Below are 21,804 nucleotides of genomic sequence, written 5' to 3'. Positions count from 1 at the left end.
CGGCCTTGCCTCAGTGATTACTCAAAACAATCCATGAAATTCCTATGCTATATTTATGCAGCGTCTTCCGGCATTACTTCGCTCATGTCAAGCCACTCCATGGTAAATGCCGTCACAATCCTCGTCCAGTCCCTTACTGTCGGCATGTCTAGGTGCTCGCCATCGTCCTCCGGCCTGTGCCACACATTAGGGAACGGCGACGGGATCATGTGGAGGATGTTGACGCCCTTCGCCATGAAGGGAACGTGATCATCACCAATACCGCTACGTCCAAATCGGGCGGGGTCCTTTTCGGCGTCATTCAAGAAAGGGATGGCGGGCTTAGTCTCCAGGATGCCGAGATCGCGCATGCGCTTCTCGAGCTTGGCCATGCTCTTGTACGCCCAGTGAGTCGTCTGGAAGTACGACGGGACCTGCGGGTTCGCTGAGCCCAGTAGGTCAAGTAAAACGAAGATGCTGATCTGCTCGAGGGGGTTCTTGTAATGAGACATGGCTGGGTTGTATGTTTTCTCCCACTCATCTGCCAATGACCTACTTCATGTCAGCTCATAACCTTTCATCCAGAGACCCCCTGAACTCACCTCGCACCGTACAACGAGTCGGTATCCGTCCACGCCTTGAACGCCTCTTCGCCATCCAACAGCAAAATCTGTAGTCCCATGTCCTGGGGCACCGTCCCGCCATTCTCGCCAAGCGCTACCATCTCATCGTACATCTGAGTGAGATACGGGTCAACCGCTTTCGCAATGTGCATCAGCATCGCACACGGCGCCGCGCTGTCCGTCGCGCCAATGAAGCCCTCGGGCTCGATCTTGCTGTCATAATGAGCCACGAGGGTGAACCAGTTGGCCTGTCCGAGCTTGTTCCACGGCGGCTCGCGGCGGAAGATGAGATTCTGGAACGGGATCTGCTTGTCTCCCGTGGCGGGCGTCGTGCCGGTTGAGTTCTGCCACTCAATCGACCACTTGGGCAGCTCCTTTCTCCAGAAGTTGACGAAGTGCTCCTGGGTCTTGACCTGGCCGGGCGTGCCTGGGACGCGGGGAATGAGGATTGGGGCGAGCAACGGGCCGTTGTGGATGTCAAAGTCGGCCTCGTTGATTGTGATGTTGCGCAGCGCAGTGTCCGATAGGTTCATGTAGGCGCGGACAGAGGCGGCGAACAGGAGGTGCAGCAAGGCTGACAGCCAGAGATGGCCGCCTCCTCTCACCAAAGGGAGGCCGGCCATGGCGGGCTGTGATGGGGACAGCAGACGCGATGGGATCCTCCTCGGGTTCTCATGAACTCATGCTGCGCCCTTCGATGAACAGGAAAGTGAGCCGATGTGTGCGCACGCGTGCGGGATTGGTGATTCGGTTGATTGATGAGTCGGCGACGGAAGTCCGACGATTTGGATGAGAGTCGTGGCGATGGGTTTTGAGATTCCGAAGAGGTGTCAACTTTTGGACGTTCCCCCGACCGAGGAAGGGATGGCCCAAAGAGGTTAGAGCGAAACTCTCCTGCAACGCACCTCCAAAGGACCCCTGGCTGGTGTTTTAAAACAGTGGGTCTGAGCTGATTAGTAAGGTGTTTTGCAGGCAGGGACCTCACAGGTGCTGTTCCTCGGCCGTTCGGCGCACCTCCACCTGCCTCCAGTCGCCTCCACATCGGCCCGTCGCGCACGTGCCTTCGCGAGCGCGTTTCTGTCCAGCTGTCGCGATCAGGTCCGAAGCATTTGGCAGCTGTCAGCGGCGAAGTAGTTTCGCTTTGTTTTCATGTCATCATGCCAAGAATACGTAGGCAGACCCAAGATGGCAACAGTAATGGCGCAGCATCGTATCTTGAGCGCGAGCTAGCAATAGTGCGTCCTTCGAGCCTGCCACACAGGAACGCGGACATCCCGAATCCCTCGCTGGTCTCTGACAAAGGAAGTCGGCATGTGTGGAAGTTTATCTGGGTCCAAGGGGCTAAGGCCAAACGCCAGCCCACCTCCTTGACTCCTGTCAAAGGGAGCACGATCTTCATGTCGACGCAGGGAGTCATGACAAACAAGCTAATCCAGTATCATAGGTATCATATGCCATCAATTCTACATCAAACCTTTCAAAGTATTCCCCCGTTCTTTCTCATCGTGATCAACATTAAACCCGAACTCTCCCAAACGCGGCCATGGACGTCTTCATCTACTTCAAGCACCACCACCCGCCGGCTTCATGAACAAGCGTTCCCTCTTGCAGAGCAAGCTGCTCACAAGAACCACTGCGCCAGCGACGATCACCAAGATGTACGGCAGGTTCAACGCCTCGACGATAGCATCCAGGATCTCAGCCTGCATGTCCGGAGGCAACGTCTGAACAAAGTCTCCTCCAACACCAGCAATGGCAAGCTGGATTTGCTCCTCCGGGACGGTATCCGGCAGAATCTCCGTCAGCCGCTTCTCGGCCCTGTTCAAGAACACAGCATTGCCGACCGCCAAGGCAATGTTGATACCACTCGTCTGGGCCAGTGCCATCATTGACGACGCTACGGCGGCCATCTCCTCTGGCACGCTGGCTTGCGCGATGGAGAAGCCCGCCTGGGTGAACGTTCCGACACCGGCTCCGAGCATGGCTGAGGCTCCATATACCCAAGCCGTGCTTGTACTCGGCTCGACAACGTACATCAGCGACGACGCAGCGACGACAATCGCTCCGCCGACCGTGAACCAGGGGAAGTACAGCCCACCAGATGGATGCGACAGCACGCCGCCCTGGAGAAGCGTGACGAAGACGGCGAGGATGATGAATGGAAGCAGACGCACAGCAGCGTCAATGGCGCTGTCGCCGCGCGTGAACTGGAAGAAGACGGGGATGAAGTACACCGGCACGAAGATGGCACAGCCGCCGGACGCGGTGATGCAGAACATGAGGATGATGGTGCGGTAGTACTTCCTTGACACGATCAGCTCGACGGGAAAGAGGCGACGTTCCTTGGTGGTACCGATGCAGTATGCTTGTTGGAGGCCAAAGACGATGAAGAGCACGCCAGCGACGACGAACAGGGCGATCTCCTGGCCGGAGTTCCAATCGTACATGACGCCACCGAAGCTGATGCCCATGGTGAAGCAGATGATAGCGCCGAGCATGAGAGGAGCACCAACCCAGTCGATCTCCCTGAGACGTTGCCACAGAGAAGCACCAGGCTGGGGATCGGGAGAGGGAAGCATCCAGAGGTACACCGGTGCAGCGAGACCTCCGATGGGAAGGTTGATGTAGAAAGCCCATCTGCCCTGATGTCAGTAGATGAAGCTTATCGTCATGCAGGAAACTTACCGCCATGTCGCCCCCGAGTCGGCAAACGCACCACCAACAACAGGTCCCAAGACAGTTCCCAAACCCCAGGTCAACCCAATGGAAGCAAGATACGCAGGCCGCTCTTGGATCGTCGTCGTGGCCGCAATCAGCGTCATCACCCCGAGATACATGCCCACGCCACCAAGACCGCACAGCGCACGCCCAACGATGAGAGCATTCATCGTCGGCGCAGCACCACACACCGCGCTGCCCACCTCGAACACGACGACACTCCCTATGTACAGCCACTTGGGCTTGAGATGCGAGTACAGCTGGCCGAAGAGCAAGTTTGTGGACGTGGCAGCCATGATGAAGGCGACGGCCAGCCACGCAATGTCCGTGATGGCATCGAACTGCAGCACGATCTGCGGCTGCACGTCCGCTACGACGGTGTTGTCGAGCGCGAAGAGGAAGGTCGAGGAGAGGATGGCGAAGACGACGATGATCCAGCGGATGCCAGTCACGGTGCGGACGGGCTCCGAGGTGGTCTCCTTTGTGGCGCCGCGCTCTGTGTCGGTGTTATCCCCTGAGACGGGTCCCTTGGTGGAGGCATTGTCAGCCTCTGCCTTCTCCAAAGGGCCTCCTGCGGGTGGAGTGCCTGGCTGCTTCTCGGTTCCGACGGCCATGATGTCGGTATAGGATGGAGATGAGACAGAGCGAGGGTCTCGGGAGGCTGGCTTGTCGTTCAGCTGGATCGAAGTGAACCGGGAGCCTGGGACACGGCGCACCCATATATCACCTCCCTCGCCCAACATGAGGCCATCAGGCAAGCTGTCAGCCCAATCTCACGGCCTCGGAATGGGATCATCAGTGTCGTAAGCTGCAGGTTGTTCTTGGCTTGTCCACCAGGTCGTCCTCGGTCATTGCACCAAGTCAGCTTCTGAAGCGTGCCCCATTCGCCAGCTAGGCTCGAGCAACCTCTTCATCCCCGACCTATCGACGAAGGAGACGTCTCTGAACCTCATATGGTTGCCCCTTTCAGGCAAGAAAGCCCCGAACAATACTTTTCAGGCCACGAAAGCTGCGTGAAGATAAGATCAAAGAATGCCCATCTCATTCGCATATCCACTCTCAAAGACGGCCTGCCAAAGGTCCCCTGCCTGCCGAGTACCTCACACCGCAAAGATACGAGAGCTGCATGAACCCATCCCACCACTTCAGCCGAATCCAAATCATATCCCTAACCCGTCGCATTCGGCCTAACCGCTCACCCTGTTGGCCGCCTTCTCTCAGAAACCCTTGACCCGAATTTGCGAAAAGGGCCACCTTCAAAACCTAACGCTGACGTCTTGCATCCCAGAAGCGCCACAAACGGTGACTCCCAATCCGCGCGCACCAACCAGACGCATCACAAACAGCCCTACGGAGACTCCTTCCCGGGACGCGATATCATGGTCCAATCGTGGCCGTTGAGGCTGAGATAAGCTCAAGCAAACGTGGACAGCACACCGACGCCATAGCTTTGTATCGAACCTCTATCACCGGCAGCCTCGGAGTTTGCCATGAGCTGCTGGAATTTGACGGCGTATTCTTGTCCAATCCTCTCTATTGCTATCGTCCATCGTGCCCTTTTGCGTTCCGCCAAGACCATCTCCGAAGCGCCAGCGGTCGTCCGTCAGCAAGCGCATCAAATGATACGTTCTCCAGCCGTCAATATTGCAGCACGTCAATCTCTCCGAATCAGCCGCTGCGCTGGTCTAGACCGAAACGGGACGCACGTAATGTCAGACCAATCGCAGACACGCATACCGGCCCTCTGAATGCGTGACGCTGTAACCTGCATTTGCTTCTTTCAACCGCGAACACATGACATGCGCGTGGTGCTGACCCGGAACAGCGGTCATTGGCTCTTCACAGCTAACGGCTGTCGGGCTTGTGTGACATGATTCACCTCGGATGATGCTGACATAGGCTACTGCAAATCAGCCTGTCGTCAAGAAGCGAATGCTTATTTGCTGGGCCGTTATGGTCAGTAAGAATATCATTCGATGATTCAATGCGCCTTACGCTTTTAAAACAGCGAAGTAGCATTTGAAGAATGCCAAGGCCATCACTTCACTATGACTTTCAGCCACGTAGCTAGAGCAAAAGTTAAAACTTTTCAGTACTATGGACTATCTTCTGCCCAAAATCCTGCGTGCTGCAATGATCCATCTCGCGATATGGCCATTTATGTGGCGCTACATCCTTCGCGTAGAAAATCCTCCCCGTTCCTCAAAATGCAAGCAAATATCAACGTCTTATGCGACGTCTCGTAAGCAAATTCCGTAAGTTGAAGAAAAACGGCCTTCTCTTTAAGCATCCTCCTCCGTCTTGAAGATTACCGAGACATTCTGAGCACCAACTTGCTTTCCATCGTGAAGAACGGCGAAGTCAACGCTGTTTCCAGAGCAAGTCATCTCGACACTAAACTCCAGCCGGCCAAGCATCTTGCCTGTGGGGCTTGTGTAGCGCCTCAGAGACTTGAAGTCGATCTTCTTGGACCAGGTGATGGTGCAAAGCTCATCGACATCCTGGGTGCAGGTCTTGGGAGCAGGCCACGCAGATGTGGCATAGATAGTCTCTGAGACTTTCTTCGGAGTCGACTCTAGGAGGCGGTAATACTCCTTGCGAACCGGATCGGCAGTTGAAACGTCAGTACCCTGCACGTGAGAGTCAGTAAAATGTTTCCCTGCCAGCATGATCTAAAGCCGTACCTGCTCAAGGAACCACTCCATCTGGTTTCGCACCATCCACTTGTGCTCACTGGTGCACCAGTACTTGTCCTTGGGGTCGTGAGTAGAAAAGTCGAAAGGCATACAGTACGTGACACCGTAGCTTCTGCGAGAGATTCTTGAAGTAATTCCAACTGAAAGACCGGGGGCAAGATTGCGAGCGGTCAAGCCGCTGATGACTGCACCACGGCTGATGGCGCTCCAACTGTTTTGTGTTAGCAAAGAAAGGTATTGTGGGTTATTTTTCCTTACGGTTTGTTGCCCGATCCTTGAAGAATCTCAATTCCCTTGCCGATGATAGCCTGAAGACGCGTCCGAAGGTAAACGCATCGACCAAAGCCTCCGACCAAGATGACTTTCTGCAGTTTATGTTAACAGCCAGCTTTCAGCAAGTTTGGGAGCAGTCCATACCTTGGGCTTCTTATCTGTCTTTTTCAGGACAGCGGCAATCTGCTTCTGGACAAGCTCCGCAGTCTGATCGATGACAGGGTCGAAGACGGTAAGAAGGTCATCGCGGTCGAGAACCAGGTTCTTCTTGCGCTTTACTCCACGCTGAGAAGTATCCGGAGCGCGGCACTCAGCAGGCAGACCAAAAGAGAAGTCATCATTCTGGCCATAGAATCCTGTCTTGATTCCGTTCTCCCAATCATCGTTGAGAAGCTTCTTGGACTCGTTCTTGGGCACATTGGCCCACGCTTCAGGGGTGACCTTTCTCTTGATAAGCTCAATGAATGCATCATCAAGGAAGACACCGCCACAAAGATCGCCATCTCCTTCGACTGCCTCCCGAACCACGAAGGGATCCATACTGAGGATCTCATAGCTGATGAGGTCAACGGTACCGCCGCCAGCATCGCATACAATGATGTGATCACCGACCTAAGAGCTAATGTTAGATAGGAATACCAATAATATCAGAGGATCTCTCACAAAAATGTTTGGTCGTTTACTCAAGTCCCGAATGGTAGCAAGAGCAGCAGCTTCAGGCTCAGAGATGAAGGACAAAGTTGTGTCTCCAGCAGGGCGCTCCTTCAAGATGCCAGCGCTGTCAACAGCCCTCCGCATGCGCGCCTTGGCATAGTCGGGCCAAATGGCTGGAAGAGTGATGACGACTTGAAAGCGGCACATATCCACAAGATCCTGTCCAGCTGAGGTGACGATGCATTCGACTGCATGGTTCCAGAAGCGGGTGAGGTACGCGCTAATGACCTCAACCGGGTCCTTGTTCTCTTCACCTACCATCTTGCGAGCTGCGGAAATCTGCGAAGAGTTCTTGACTTTCTTGGGAAGGTCCTTCTCGTCCACCAGCAACAACTTGAACCATCTCATAGGCTCTTACTTCGCGTTGGGAGGAATGCCATAGCCCCAGGAAATGGTTCCCCGCTTGCCAGGAAAGAGAATAGCGGACGGCGCTTTCTCTTTATCGGAGTTGAGGTTCAGCTTAGATTCCCATCGACTGATTACCTCTATGTCGTTGGGCTCGCCCGAGTATGCCCAGCTCGCACCTGAGAAACTGCGTCAAGTGTCAGCTTGGGAATTAAGAATAAGATCTTGTTGTAAACTCACGTGGTGCCAAAGTCGATTCCGACGATAATGACATGCTCTTCATCATCTGAGTTGTTGGCCATTTTGGCAAGTGTGCTAAGTATTGAAATTTGCAGTCAGCTAAAAGCGCGAGAAGATGGCATGCAAAGTTTGACATATGAGATCACTTCGGGGTAATGAAGAAGTCGAAGGGTAGGAACGGGCAGCTCAAACCAGAATTTGGAAAGCAAAGAGTGGAATGAATGGGCTTGAAGAAAGGAAGTGAGGCTGTACTGAATTTGTAGACTTACCTGAGGCTGTTCTTATTTGAAGTCTTGAGGCGATAGAGATAATTGTGAAAGACTTTGGATGTTGTTGTGAGGATGGAAGAGTTGAAGTCAAGTGAAGACAAGAAGCAGGTTTAAATAACCAAAAGTGGAGAAAGATCAGTTGAGATTGCTAAACGTTGAGGCAGGAGCGGCCATGAATCTGAAATAAAGTCGACATGTGAAGACAGAAGACGTCCCTGCCTTTTCTGTGATTTAGCAAGTGAGTATGGCCTGAAATCTCAGTAGGTCTACCCCATCGTGAAGCTTTCTTAGGTAGAAACGGAAAGAGCCACAGGAGCAAACTTCTAGATTTGGCTACTTACATGGTGCCCCTCACTTTTCAAGATAAATACCTTTCTTCTGCTCCCCTTCTCAATCTCTTTTCTTTTCCTTCTGCCAACCTACCAACTTTCACAACCCCAACCCAACTCACACCCAGCGCTTGGGTGATACAAAAACACCATGGATTCAAAGGTGAAGAAGGTAAGATTCAACATGGCTGTCGTTTGAAATCTGGATGTAAATTATTTACTCATCATCTCATTTTAGGAAGAGCAAAGCTCGACTTCTTCTCTTGCCGAAATTCCATCTGTCACTCCCGAGGAACATGCGCGAGCAAAGAGCCTTCCAGCTCCTGCCACGGAGCATTCCGCAACCGTCATGGCCGACAACCCTTCCACGTATCAGCAATCCCATTCGCAGCATTCCGCGACCGTCATGGCCGAAAACCCTTCCACGCATCAACAATCCCATCCGCAACATTCTTTCGGCACGAAGAATCTCTCTGAGATCCTGAAAAAGAAGAACAAGACGATGAACAGACAGCGGAGAAAGATTCAGAAGCTTGAGAAGGAGCTTGAGAAGTGCAGCAAGCCGCGCCCAGTACAGCAAGACGCGAATGTCATTCTTCTTCGCGCGGAGGTCGAGAGACTTAACAGAGAGTTGCGCCTGAAGGAGGAAAAGTCCACGAGCCAGCAGGAGTACGTCGTCTCGTATCTTGAGAAATCGATAAGCAATTATCGTGGGCGACTCCACGAGGCCGAAGAAAAGCTCCTTTAACAGACACAGACAGTTCAGCATCTGGAAGACCAGCTCTCTCAGATGGAAGAGGGCTATCAAGGGGCGATGCAAAACCTTCAAGCAGACATTTCAACTCTCCAGAACACCAACAAGAAACTCACGTCTCAGCTCATGGAGAAAAAGGCGTCCATCGCAAAGGCAAAGTCACTTGCAAAGGCAGGCAAGGTCTCGGACGACGCGATCTTGAGTCTATGGAAGAAGATGAAGTATAGCATCCATAACATAGCCTCCACGATCCTTACGGAGTGTCCTTCATGGGAAGAGATCAAAACCAACATCGCCCATTCAGATTGCGTGCTCAGCATCTTGACTCCTCGGTATCACGTATTTCTCAAAGATGAAGACACGAGATCCAGCATTGTCGAGCTACTGATATGGGAAATGCTCCAGCGGCAAATTTTCAAGCCATTCTCAGAGACTCTCACTGGCGTGTGCTGGGGTGGTCTAGAGGGCCAATGCTTCTCTGTCATATTGGAGGGCATGGCAGGTAAGATTTCGTTGATAAAGTGTTCATCTTCTATGAAATTGTGGCTGACGCTTTCCAACCTAGACACCGCCCTCAAGAAGGATGCAGACGCCAAATCATTCTTTCAATGGAAAGCTGAAGGCGCTCGAATGATTGATGATATGTTCGGAGTCGACAATCAGAAGCTTAAGCAAATGGCTGATGAACAGGCTGCGACATTTTATCTATTCGTGCCAAAGCGTAAAGTTCACCAAAAGACCGCCATGGAGAGGCTCTTCAAGAACCTTTGCACTGTTATCGAAGATGCATTGAGTCTTCATAAGATCTTCATGACGTCAAAGGCACATTTTACTCTGGACTGGCCCCTCCCAGGCCGTTGTCGCCTCACCCGATACGACTCGGAGTAGATGGATGCTGAGTCTTGGCTCAAGGAACCTTTGGTCAACCGGAGCTCCGTGAAGTTCCCCATTTCTCTGGGTCTCGTCAAGCACGGCACATCAGATGGAGAACACTACGACCAACAACTTCGATTGGTCAAGGCTCGTGTTGCTTGCAACTGAGAGATATTGGCGGGTTCTTCTTTTCTTTCTTCAACATCCATTTGGAAGGATGTTCATTTGCTGCTAGGTTGCATATCATCCCATCGCGATTGGGAAATAATTTTTCAGGGAAGTGCAACGAGACAGTAACATAGCACTTGGCATCAGACAACATCATAGACAATTGCAAATCATGTATTCTTACATGCTGTGCTGCATTTCGAAATGACCCGGGGAAAAGTTCATGATGATGCGTTGAACTTATTGGGAGGTGACTGGATACAAACCTTGCATGCTCATGTCGGGACCTTTTGGACTCCAGGGCAAACGCACAAGAAAAGGTAGGTATGTAGACATCCTTTCAGCTTGTCAATGTCTGAAACTTGAGAGGCTATCAAGGTCGCCGCTTTTTTGTTCACCATCTTGGTCTTGTCCGTCTCCGAAAGTATTGCCACCACGACTACCGCCTCGCACTGGAAAAATACCACCAGCGAAGATCTTCCAAAATCGCTTCCAAACCCACCCGCCTCGCATAATATTCACTTCCCGCCTGTCACGCCTACCTCCCAACATGAACACAACCACCATCAACCCCTCCTCCCCCTCCACGGAGCTTCTCAAGCAATACCTCTCCCTAACCACCCACCTCTCGCCCTCCTCCGCAACCCTCCCACACGAATACCAAACCGACGACACCCCCAACACCGCCGACGCCGCAGAAATAGGCGAAGGCTACTGCGCCACAATATACGCCCTCTCCCCCTCCTCCATCGCCAAAGTCGCAAAGCCCAACAAGCAAAACGAGCTCTGGAACGATTTCGGCGCGCACCTATCCATCTACGAGGCCATCTCCGCCGTACCCACCACCACACTCGTGCCGAAGCCCGCGCACTACCTCCACGCACAAGACGTAACTACCTGGCGTACGGCGCAGGCCAAGAAGATACCCAGCCGCGAGCCGAACGACGTCCTCTGCGCCGAGCGCATCCCGCCCCTGCCGCGGATTATTCGCAGATCCCTCGTGGACGTATTCTGCCCGAAAGAACAAATGGCGGAGGCGCTCGAGAACAAGAAGAATGACGCCTGTTTGGTAAGGTTGTACCTCGGGCGCAGGCGGCCGAGCAGCCTCCACACACGGGGTACGTTTTCCCTGCGGAACTTCGAGCTTACCCTCGACAAGATGGAGCTGCTTGGCCTCGACGCGATGCAGTTCGGCGCGCCCATAGCGGAGGCCTTGGCGGTGGTGCACTGGAAGGCGGGGAGCGACGGGCGCGATGTCGAGTTCGTGCTCGGTGGCCCGCCGGAAAGGAGGATCTCTGCCGAGGGGTTTAGAGTGCTTGACAGCAATGTTCACACGCAGAGGGTCACGACGTGGAGGAAGGCTGGGACGGTGGACGGGGGAGCGGGCTTGCAGCAGAGGAGCGTCTGCGTCTGGTTGTTGGATTTTAATCAATGCTCTAGAATCGCGGCGGATGCGCAAGGGGTTCAGATGGCGGCGGACGCGTATTGGGATAATGATCCGTATTATCCACGGCCCACAAAGGACGGCGACAATGACAGCACCGAGGGAAAGATCTGGAGGGAATTCAAGAGGGTGTATTTGGCAAAGGGTAGGGCGATACTTGGAGAGGGCGCTACGCGGCCGGTGGACTTCATTGACTCTCTTGAAGCCAGAGGACAAGAGAGACAGCAGGGCTTGGTCATGGCTGGGCCCCCCAAGGCAGCAAGCACTGGGCCAGGGAGTAACTCCAAGAAAAAGAAAGGCAGGGAGTATGTCGGTTTCTGATCAGGATCAATCGCCGCACGACAACACAGGAAGATGGCCCGAGAAAGGACACCAGGACCCGGCATCACGAGCAGACGGTGATAAACATCGACGTTGGTGGTCAAACCAAGCACCGTCCGACCCCGGATTTCCACTCCCTACCCCCCACGCCGAGTCGGTGCCGGCCGATGATGTCCCACTGCGATGATAGGACCAGACCCCGGTCTCGCGCCATCGAAACGGCGCTTATCTCCGCTCGCGGCGTGCCCTGGCTCCCCCATCTTACTTACCCCAGCGGTTGTTCGCCTGTAGATCCATCGCTGATGGTCCCCTCACCAAGCGCGTCATAGAATAGCCTGGTAATTGCCGAAAAATATCGTGGAAAATTTCTCTCCCCTCGTGCCAAAGACTTCACCCGAGACATGTGTTCGCGACGAAACTGAGAGTTTCTTCTGGTTCGCATTCTTGGACTTGACCGTTGCCCGCCCAGACTCTCGAGATCGCGCAGTGCAATGACTTCGTCACCTGCTCTAATCAATTAGCCTCCCCAACGGACTTCCGCGCGAGCGCTAACAAGCGGGAATTTCTTTCTCAAAGATAACGGCCTTTGAATGCGTTCCCTTGTGCGAAGGTTTCCATCACAAAAGAGTTTTTGAAGCGGCTCTCAAAGGATTCGTTCTGCCGCTGTTCTACGGCGCAAAAGGCAACATGTTGGAGAAGCGAAATTCTGCTGATGGCGGAGGTGGTGACACGGACAGGGACATGGTTGTGGCGCCCGCCACTGCGGCAGCACCCGCCAAGGAAGCTTTCAGCCCGCAGGATTCAGCCCTGAACTGTCCCCGGGATGGCTTCGCAGACGAGAAGACGGAGAAAATACCGGACGGCGACATTGGGACGACGTCGCCGTCGTCGAGTTCGGACTGTGGTTCTCAGAGGGTTGGAGATGAGAAGGGACGGGACGGGGTCTGGGACCTCGCGGTGAGGGTGTTGACTTGGACACCGAAGAAGCTTCGTTACGATCCGGACAACCCTCCGCAATTTTCGCTGGCGCATAACTTCTTGTATGCTGTGGTGAGTGTATTGAATTGCGCCGAGGACGACGAAATACTGACGGGTGCAGGCGGCGACCTTTACCGTTGCGGTTTTGTATTACAACCAACCCGTGTTGAACAAGATTGCCGAAACATTCGACATCAGCTTTGAAAGGGCGTCGTCAGTTGCGACGCTGATGCAGGCTGGGTATGCCGCGGGCTTGCTCTTTATTTGCCCGCTGGGCGACATGGTACGGCGACGGCCGTTCATCTTGATCCTCATCTGGGTCACGGCGATGCTGGTGAGTCTTTCGCCGCAAATATCGAGTCAAACCTGACAGTATCCAGTGGCTCGGCCTCTGCGTGACCAACTCCTTCGCTGTCTTCTCCGCGCTGTCGTTCCTTGTGGGGGTTACCACAGTCACGCCGCAGCTCATGCTCCCTCTTGTCGCCGACATGGCTCCGGCGAACCGCAAAGCGAGCTCTCTCTCCATCGTCACGTCGGGTCTGATGCTTGGCATGCTGATCGCCCGTCTGCTCTCGGGAATCGTGGCCAATTTTACCTCATGGCGCAACATCTACTGGTTCGCCTTCGGAACGCAGTACCTCCTCCTGATCCTGCTCTTCTTCTTCATGCCGGACTATCCGTCGACGAACCCCGACGGTCTGAACTACTTCAAGGCGCTGTGGACGATCGTGACCATGTTCTTCAGCTCGCCGATCCTGGTGCACGCCTGTCTGATCGGATTCTGCATCAGCTCTATCTTCACATCTTTCTGGACGACGCTGACGTTTCTGCTGGCCTCGCCGCCGTACGAGTATCCCTCGTTGACAATCGGTCTGTTCTCGCTCATTGGTATTGCGGCGATTTGCGGCGGGCCAGTATATGGACGGCTCATCATGGATCGATACGTGCCATTCATGTCTTCGGTGCTGGGACAAACGGTCATCCTGATCGGGTGCCTTGTTGGTGCGTTCACGAGCACAATCACCGTGGCGGGGCCGGTGATCCAGGCGATCTGCATTGATATCGGCATCCAGACGGCGCAGACGGCGAACAGGACGGCCATCTATACCATCAACCCCAAGGCGAGGAACAGGGTCAACACAGCGTACATGGTGTCGGTGTTCTGCGGACAGTTGACAGGCACAGCGGTGGGTAACAGGCTGTATGCGCAAGGCGGCTGGAGGTACAGCGGTGGCGCAACCAGTAAGTCTATCTCTCTCATGCTTGTCTTGTGTGGCGAACTCGGTTCTGACGTGGCACAGTTGGGTTCATCGGGCTGTCTCTGCTAGTGACCCTGTCGAAGGGGCCCCGGGAAAAGGGCTGGATCGGATGGAGCGGCGGGTTGAAGCTGCGCAAAGACGAAGCCCCGGCACCGAAGCCGGTCTCGCCCGAGGACGGACAAGGGGCGGAGAAAGTTGTTGGGAAGGAGAAGGGAGCGGCGGTGACCGGGGCGGGCGGGGAGGAAAGCCGGCGATGACGAGCAGAAGGACGGTGAACGGTTTTCGGGGACCGGTGGAATGGCGTGTGTATGCAGGTCGGAAGTGTTGTTGACGGGGCTAATGCAACCCCAGATGAAGAACGGCCGCCGTGACGCCATGACTCGAAAGTGGCCGTGTTGATGAATCTTTGACGACGGGGTTTTGTTCCTGTGCATTGGTGTGGCGTTTTGGGTCCTGTCTTTGCCTTCCCATGCTTCTTTCCTCTTTTTTGAGGGCCCTCCTTCCATCCCGTTCCACCCTCAATCGCGCCTGCCTCTTCGCATCTTTGGCAGGTCCCGTGGCAACGGCAGGGTGCGGCACAGCGGCATGACCCCGGAAAGAGACCCGCCCAAACGCCTGCCAAGACCCACAGTGAGGCCCTCCAGGGTGCAGAGTGGCGGAGTCTGCCTGGCAGTGCCTGGAAATGTCACTGGGCGAACTGTCCAGACCCCCCAAGGCACCCAGACAGGCGGCACGCTCCAAGCAACAGCCTTGAAGCCTCAAAGCATGTCGCTGAAAGTCTCAGCGAAACACCACAAAAACGCCCCCGCAAACAACGAAAACTGGAACAGCGCAGCACCTGGCAACCGAACCTGCAAATGAGGCCCACCAGAATCACGTTTCCGGGGTCTCTGTGGCCACTGGATAGGTACCGACCGAATGGCGGATGCGACCCGACCCAACCACCCGCCAAAAAGCCAAGATCGGCAGCCCAAACGAGCGATTCTGCTGCACTGCGAAAATGGTCGATAAAAAAAAACCGGTCTTGGCCCAGATCCCAAAGGACCGGGATGACACCTTGCCCTGCCTTGCCCGCCCGTCTCACTCTCACCGACACAGTTTCATTCACCTTCATCTCACTGCGTCGACATTGCCATTGAATCGACGCCCGTGTTACCCTGAAACCGACGGCAAGAAAGCCATGTTGAGCTGCGTTCCGTACGGCGCCAGCAACTCTCTCCAACGGCCCTGATGGCTCGATACCAGGGCCTCGACTCGTCCGACCTATTCCGCTTCGATACCCTCCAATTGCGCGATGAGATTCTGCTGATTGACGGGAGGACCGCCTCCAAGGTTGAATACGATGAGTATGTCGTCTTCAAGAAGGACAGCAGCGTGCTCTCGGGGTTGACCCCAGACGATGAGGGCGGGAACGATGTCACTTTCAAGCTCAACCACGATGAAGAGAGGCCAGGCTACCAGATGCTGGACCTCGCTTTTCGCCGCGGCTGGGTGGTGGATCACAATGTTTGTCATTCAGTCTCGTTCGTTTGTCTTTTGAAGATCCAATTGCTAATGTTGAATAAGGGTGACTTTACTGAAGAGCCAGCTCGCGATCCCTCCCTGGTGCTAGACGGGCGTGTGAAAAGAGTGTGAGTGACGATGAGTCCCCACGCATCAAGACCACAGCTGACCCTCGCAGCATATGCTTCCGTCACAATAAGTCTCTTGACCGCAGAGAGGACGGCATCACAATGACTCCGCAAGACATAGACGCTCTCAAACTTCACCCAGCAACCCTCCAGTACTCCCGTCGCGTCACCAACGAATCTCGCTTCTGGTCCCTCGACCAGAACAAACTCAGTCTCATCCTCTCCTTTTCCAGTAACCCCAGGACACCCTACGACTTCATGTCCATGACCTACGACATCCGTAGCCGCACAACAACGCTGCTCGTCCGCCAGAGCTACCACCCTCGAATGCACAACCTCCAGAACCTCGACGAGTACGACCAACGCCTCGAGGCCTGCCGCGCCCACTGGGCCCACCCCTTCATCACCCCTGTCGTCCTCCTTCAGGTCCAATTCATGCGCACCGAGGAGGCCGTCATGGAGAACATCAACCACGTCAGGGCTCTCGAGTGGGAAGTCAGCAACATCGCCGGCTTCGAGGCCTTTGAGATGGAGCGGGAGCGGCGGTCCAAACTCATCCGCCGCCTCACGTTCTCCGCCAACAACGACAAGCAGCCGCCCTTGGCAGGCCCAATGAGTATGGCCAACCTGATGAAGAGCGCTCATGACGTGTTGAAGGAGTCCATCAAGCTGCTGGACACGGTTCGCTGGATGGAGAGGGTGGTGAAGCTGATGCTGCTGACCGGCAATGAGCTTGCGCAGCGCATGTCCACGGGAGAGCAAATCAATATGCGCCTACACGACCTCAGCGCGAGGAATTTTGACGACGACGACCGCGACCGCCAAGACCAGCAGGCGCAAAACGACGAGCCCGCGACCGGCCCGCCATCGCGGTCGTCTGCGAGCACCCGGAGAAGATCAATACCGCTGGACCCTCTAGCCGACCCTTCGGCCGACCCTCTAGGAAACCACTGGCACGAAATCAGACAATACCTCGAGGGCCTTCAGAGAATGTGCATGGGCCTAGAAACAGACCGTCGCATGTCTGAGGCCCGTTGCCGAGCCCAGATCGATATCGTAAGTCGCGCCCTCTCAACCCACCAACCCCGTTTCTAACCACCCCCCAGATCTACTCCAAAATGGCCCAAGAAGACAACGTCCTCAACGCCCGCATGGCCGTCGCCTCCTCCCGCGACTCCTCCTCCATGAAAGCTCTCGCCGTCATCACCGCAATCTTCCTCCCGGGCGAGTTCCTCGGCACCCTCTTCGGCATGTCCATGTTCGACTGGCAGGCCTCGGGCGAGGACGCCGACTCCTCCACCAACTCCTCCACCGAAGGCTCCTCCACCAACCCGAAGGACCCGATCCCCGTGCTCAGCCACCTCTTCTGGGTCTACTGGGCCACCGTCATCCCGCTCACGGCCATCATCCTCTTCGCCTGGCGCGCGTGGTGGGTCAGCCAGGACCGGTACTTCCGCCGGCACCTGTCGCGCGAGCTGAGCGAGGAGCGCTACTGGACCGCCGACGGCAAGCCGCGCGAGCTCGAGCACTCCTTCTGGTGGGACTTCTTCTACCTGTCCGTGAGGCGGGACGAGAGGCCTGCACCGACGGCGGATCCGTACGGTAGTCTGGACCTGTCGCCGAGTCTGAGCCAGGATAAGGACGAACTGCGGTCGCCGAGGGAGACGACGGCGAGGAGGGGCCAGATTTCTTTTATGAGGGCGCAGAGCTTGCGGCAGAGAAATCATGTTGCTGTATGATGCTGGCGATGGTCCATGTGTTTGCGTATATAATGTTCTGTGGGGGGAGGCATATTGAGCGTTTGTTTGGAGTTGAAGGCTGCGTTTTTATAGATGTGACACGATATTTACGCTTGTATGCGCGATGTGGAATTGCTATGAATCTGAAGATATGCCATAATCATTTTCACAAATATTGCTCGCATCATACTCCCGTGTGACGAGGCTTTGGGCGTTGCGTGGGGGTCGTTGATGGGCGATTAGTGACCCCCACTCTTGTGGGGTACATAACACATAGATTTGGCCAAAGTTTCATCAAGCACGGTAGCTCAGGGGTAGAGCGCTGGGCTCATAACCCAGAGGTCCCTGGATCGAAACCAGGTCGTGCTAATACTTTTGCAGTTTTTGCTAATTTGCTGTAATTAGTGCTCGAGACCTCTCAACTTAGATCGTGTGTGTTTTTGTTGTTCCTATTTGTCCATCCCTTCCAGACATCGGGTTTTTCTTGCTTGGACTTTTGACGGTAATATTCTCTGTGTGCATGAATGTTCATTAGAGGGCAGTAAGAGAGGTCAAATATAGAGAGTACGCCTATTTTTCTTATGCTATACCGACTACTTTTCCTGTGATCATACTCTACCTTACCGTTGTTACTTTTGTCATTGTCGTTCCTATTGTCGTCGTTTCTATCGTCGTCGTTTCTATCGTCGTCGTTTCTATCGTCGTCGTTTCTATCGTCGTCGTTTCTATCGTCGTCGTTTCTATCGTCGTCGTCGTTGTCGCTATTATGGTCTTCCACAGGAGTAGTTAAGTGCACAGGAAAACTCGGAGGTCTCATTAGATTTTCACTTTGCCAGTACACAATCAACCTGACATCAGAATCAAGAATCAGTAATCACATGAGTTCAACTCACTTATGACTTAACTTTCATCGTATTCTCTCTGACACAATGGTTCTGCAGTCAACCCAAAGGTAGACTTTTCCATTGTCTACTTTTCAGACCCGGGGGCCGAGTCTTGTTCAGGCCTCAAGGCCGTGTACATGTTTCGTTGCTTTGTCTTTGACTTCGGCTTTGAAGACCTTTCATTGGCATCGCTCACTCTTTCTGGGAAAACAATGGACTTGTATAAGATCACAAGAAAGCGCACATGACCAAGACTTAGAACAGAAGTGCCAGAACATCAAAACATCACATTCAACTTTCTAGATATTAAAGCGCACTTCAACGCCGAACGTAATCAAAATGTCAAACTACAGCCCCGATCAACACGACACCAGCACATCCACCCTCGCACTTTCAGACTACACAACTTCGTCCATATACTCAGACTCAGACACAGACACAGCCAACATGCCTGGTCCCGCGAATAACACGCCCCAAGGTTCACGCTTCACAAACCCTTCAGCTTTCCCCCTTGAGATCCCCGGAATGAGTCCCTTGACATCTCCCGTTCTCGCCGAGATCTCTCCTATCAACAGCGACGATGAGATTTATGAGCATGATCTCAATGGGATGGACAAGGATGCCCGGGATATGATCATGGTAGACGCAGGTCGTAAATACGTGATTCCTGAATCATCAGACCCCACGGAGCCTCCCGTTTTAGCTACGGTGTGGGACACCATCAGCAGAGACCAGCAGCCAGGACCTGACCGCGAGGTCCTGTTCAGCGCCGAGCTGGAGTTCTGGGTCCAGGTTTCTGGCAAAGAAGGCAAGGCACTCACCTGTCCACCCAGGAATTTTGTCAAACGCGCTGATATCCCCCCTGATGAATGTTTGGAAAGGTTCCACCTCCAGTACCGTATTTGCAGGTACCTCCGAGACGAAGCGAACTTCTTCTCTATTTCAGAGTCCGCAGACCACAAAACGACGGCACTCTGGGAAGAATATAGACAAGAGGTCCGTAATGGTTCACACGCCTACAGCGCGAGCGGCCACTGGGACGTCATGGTGGAACCCAAGAAGCAGCTGCCTGAAGAGAACAATAAAGAGTGGGAAAGATACAACAAAAACTGGATGCTCGTGCGCATTCAATCGCCTCTGATGCGGTTCTCCGAGGAAAACATCAAGTTTTTTGATGCCATCACGATCGCACTGAAGGATATGCCTGGCCTCACCATAGGGCTGGATCATAAGCCTCGTCTGCGCGTAAGCCTCAAACCGCTGACTGGCTTCACTCTGCCAGACCTCAAGAAGCTCCTCACTTTTCTGTGGTCTGTCTCCCCTCTGATCGACACCCTCCACCCAAAGTACTGTGGTCCTGGCTCACTCATCGCCCCAGGCCTCGAGTTCTCAGAAGTCTTCAACTGCCTCCCCCACACTTGTCTATCCGACGCCGAGTGGCGCGCTCCCAGAGAAGAGACAGTTTTCACTCATGGGCCTCCCATCAAGACGACCACCAAGATGTTCCAGACCCCTGACGTGATGCGCAACTCTTCCTTCTCCAAGTACGCCCTCCTCGAAATCGCAACCGCGGAAGACACCCAGACCCTTGTCAGCATGACCGATGTCCCCATACAGCACGAAGACGGTCAGGTCTACAATCACCCTGGCGCGTACGACTTTTCCGGCCTCCTCAAATCCAAACGCGGAGAACAGAGAGTCCAGTTCGCGCAGCACGCCGGCACGATGGACTTCGCCGCCATCTCAAACTGGATCAAGGTATGTGAGGGCCTCGTCTCCTTCGCCATCAACGCCCCTCGCGACCGTATCGAACACATCCTCTCCCTGAACTCGCCCGTCCAGGGCACACTCAACACATATGATGTATTTGAACTCCTCACAGATATCGACCTGTCCGCGCAAGCCGAATACTACCGCAACCTCAACCCGCGCCGCTTCCCCCCAGACCTCGTCGCCCGCCAACCCTGTCCCACCATCGACCTCGAAGAGCACTCCTGGCTCTCCCCCTACACCTTCGGCGTCGAGCTCGAGTTCCTCCTCCCATACGCCCTCGAAATCCCCGACCGCCACGAAAGGCGCTGGACCTACGTCCTTCCATCGAACACCGAACGAGCCTTCATCTCCTCCACAATCTACGAGCACACCGCCGAACACCTCGCCGGCCTCCTCAACAGCAAAGGCCACTTCAGTGCAACCTACAACACCGTCAAACAACGCAGGGACGAACCACCCCACGCCCACTACGCATCCCACCTCGCCACCGTCTCCGCCGTCCGCGGCCACACCGTCGACATCGTCCCCGACGCCTCCCACATGTACCAGCTCTGGCACGTCTCCCAGGACTCCAGCCTGACGAAGCACCTCGGCCCGATCCTGGGCTACTCCGGCGGCGTCTCCGGCTTCGAGATCTCCTCGCCCATCTTCCGCGACCGCGCGTCCGACTGCCGCCAGATCCTCGACGTGCTCGCCATCCTCCGCGCCGAGACGCGCCCGATGCTGGACGGCACCTGCGGCACGCACGTCCACGTCGGCTCCGTCCGCCCCTTCACACTCACCGCGCTCAAGAAAGTCGCCTGCCTCGCCTGGGTGGTTGATCCCATCCTCAGCACGTTGGTCCACCCCGTTCGCGGCGCGGTGCACCATGCCGCGCCGCTCCGTACCGGGTCCAACCTCGCGGAGAGCAAGAGCCTGCGCAGCTACGAGGACTTGTTAATCGGCGGGGACGATAAGATGTTGGTGGTTGAGATTGATTCCCATCTCCCCATGCGCGGTCTCACGAGCCGCCTGCAGGACGAGTTTACGTGTATTTGGAGTGCTGGTGACCATAATAGGCTGACTGGTCTGCTCGCTGCGGCAAACGGCACGATGCCTCCGCGCGGTAGCATCTCATTTGACAAGATCAACTGCATGAGTGGCAGTGCTTTTCCGTATGACCCATGGGAGCCGGTTCTCGTGGGCACCGTCGAGTTTAGAGCGCTCGAGGGGACCCTTGACCCGGTGCTGGTCGCCCACTGGGCTCGGTTGGCGGTCGCCATTGTACGTACGGCGGTGGAGGCAGAGCCTGCTGAGTTCTTCAAGATCATGACCAGACTCCTGAAAGAGCGCAGAAACAGCAGAGAGCGACTGAAGTGCTTCCTAGAGGTTGTTGGCATGGGCCATACGTACTCCTACTGGAGGGAGATACCCGAGAAGAACAAGTCCCTCGCGGCACTGGTCGAGCAGTGGCATCCGAAGAATCGCTGGGTTGGTGATGAGCCGAACTTGGCGTGGATCGAGCGGAACGTAGTCGCTCTTCCCAAACTCCCTAGAGATGCAGCTGACGAGCTGGAGAAGGCTTTCAAACGTTGATTGCAGAACAAAGAAGGGTAAGTTACACGCAGATGTTGAGCTACGACATTATGCAGTGTGATGAAATGTGCAATTGCAAAAAGGTATCTAGACTGTGTAGTCGCAGAATATTCCGCCCCTCGGGGCAGTATCAATCACCATGTCAGGTTTCCCACCCCATATAGCAAGTGATGAATGACCAGATCCCATGCGGGCTGCCTCTCAAACTCTGAACCATGT

General features: G+C 54.8%; 9 protein-coding genes across 9 annotated transcripts; 5 read left to right on the top strand and 4 right to left on the bottom strand.

Annotated features, from left to right (window-relative positions):
- Positions 1 to 53: 53 nt before the first annotated feature.
- Positions 54 to 1,225, bottom strand: QPCT-1 (Glutaminyl-peptide cyclotransferase; the record flags this gene model as incomplete). Its single annotated transcript, XM_032037325.1, has 2 exons — positions 54 to 531; positions 582 to 1,225. The coding sequence occupies 2 exons, from the start codon at positions 1,223 to 1,225 to the stop codon at positions 54 to 56; spliced, it is 1,122 nt and encodes a 373-aa protein (XP_031883807.1).
- A 939-nt stretch (positions 1,226 to 2,164) lies between these two features.
- On the bottom strand, positions 2,165 to 3,934 carry patC-0 (Efflux pump patC; the record flags this gene model as incomplete). The annotated part of the gene is made up of 2 exons (XM_032037324.1): positions 2,165 to 3,239; positions 3,288 to 3,934. The coding sequence occupies 2 exons, from the start codon at positions 3,932 to 3,934 to the stop codon at positions 2,165 to 2,167; spliced, it is 1,722 nt and encodes a 573-aa protein (XP_031883808.1).
- A 1,668-nt stretch (positions 3,935 to 5,602) lies between these two features.
- On the bottom strand, positions 5,603 to 7,264 carry dnaK (Chaperone protein DnaK; the record flags this gene model as incomplete). The annotated part of the gene is made up of 5 exons (XM_032037323.2): positions 5,603 to 5,950; positions 6,005 to 6,227; positions 6,275 to 6,381; positions 6,434 to 6,901; positions 6,953 to 7,264. The coding sequence occupies 5 exons, from the start codon at positions 7,262 to 7,264 to the stop codon at positions 5,603 to 5,605; spliced, it is 1,458 nt and encodes a 485-aa protein (XP_031883810.2).
- A 93-nt stretch (positions 7,265 to 7,357) lies between these two features.
- HSPA12A-1 (Heat shock 70 kDa protein 12A) lies at positions 7,358 to 7,650 on the bottom strand (the record flags this gene model as incomplete). Its single annotated transcript, XM_066153562.1, has 2 exons — positions 7,358 to 7,535; positions 7,589 to 7,650. 2 exons carry the CDS (start codon positions 7,648 to 7,650, stop codon positions 7,358 to 7,360), a joined length of 240 nt encoding a protein of 79 aa, XP_066007090.1.
- A 687-nt stretch (positions 7,651 to 8,337) lies between these two features.
- CGGC5_v016717 (uncharacterized protein) lies at positions 8,338 to 9,828 on the top strand (the record flags this gene model as incomplete). The annotated part of the gene is made up of 4 exons (XM_032037321.2): positions 8,338 to 8,358; positions 8,425 to 8,896; positions 8,948 to 9,442; positions 9,506 to 9,828. 4 exons carry the CDS (start codon positions 8,338 to 8,340, stop codon positions 9,826 to 9,828), a joined length of 1,311 nt encoding a protein of 436 aa, XP_031883811.2.
- Positions 9,829 to 10,531: 703 nt separating this feature from the next.
- CGGC5_v016716 (uncharacterized protein) lies at positions 10,532 to 11,746 on the top strand (the record flags this gene model as incomplete). Its single annotated transcript, XM_032037319.1, has 1 exon — positions 10,532 to 11,746. The coding sequence occupies one exon, from the start codon at positions 10,532 to 10,534 to the stop codon at positions 11,744 to 11,746; it is 1,215 nt and encodes a 404-aa protein (XP_031884058.1).
- Positions 11,747 to 12,433: 687 nt separating this feature from the next.
- Positions 12,434 to 14,240, top strand: ygaY (putative uncharacterized transporter YgaY; the record flags this gene model as incomplete). Its single annotated transcript, XM_032037318.1, has 4 exons — positions 12,434 to 12,796; positions 12,846 to 13,058; positions 13,105 to 13,966; positions 14,026 to 14,240. The coding sequence occupies 4 exons, from the start codon at positions 12,434 to 12,436 to the stop codon at positions 14,238 to 14,240; spliced, it is 1,653 nt and encodes a 550-aa protein (XP_031884057.1).
- A 973-nt stretch (positions 14,241 to 15,213) lies between these two features.
- On the top strand, positions 15,214 to 17,353 carry CGGC5_v016714 (uncharacterized protein; the record flags this gene model as incomplete). The annotated part of the gene is made up of 4 exons (XM_032037317.1): positions 15,214 to 15,489; positions 15,550 to 15,614; positions 15,665 to 16,670; positions 16,721 to 17,353. 4 exons carry the CDS (start codon positions 15,214 to 15,216, stop codon positions 17,351 to 17,353), a joined length of 1,980 nt encoding a protein of 659 aa, XP_031883928.1.
- A 1,223-nt stretch (positions 17,354 to 18,576) lies between these two features.
- CGGC5_v016713 (uncharacterized protein) lies at positions 18,577 to 21,585 on the top strand (the record flags this gene model as incomplete). Its single annotated transcript, XM_032037316.1, has 1 exon — positions 18,577 to 21,585. One exon carries the CDS (start codon positions 18,577 to 18,579, stop codon positions 21,583 to 21,585), a length of 3,009 nt encoding a protein of 1,002 aa, XP_031884063.1.
- Positions 21,586 to 21,804: the final 219 nt, after the last annotated feature.

This window comes from Colletotrichum fructicola (assembly GCF_000319635.2).
Source record: "Colletotrichum fructicola Nara gc5 chromosome Unknown KSG_Nara_v1_contig11, whole genome shotgun sequence".
Classification (NCBI taxonomy): domain Eukaryota; kingdom Fungi; phylum Ascomycota; class Sordariomycetes; order Glomerellales; family Glomerellaceae; genus Colletotrichum; species Colletotrichum fructicola.
Note: the sequence above shows the minus strand (reverse complement) of the source record. Positions and strands in the feature narration are given on the sequence as shown.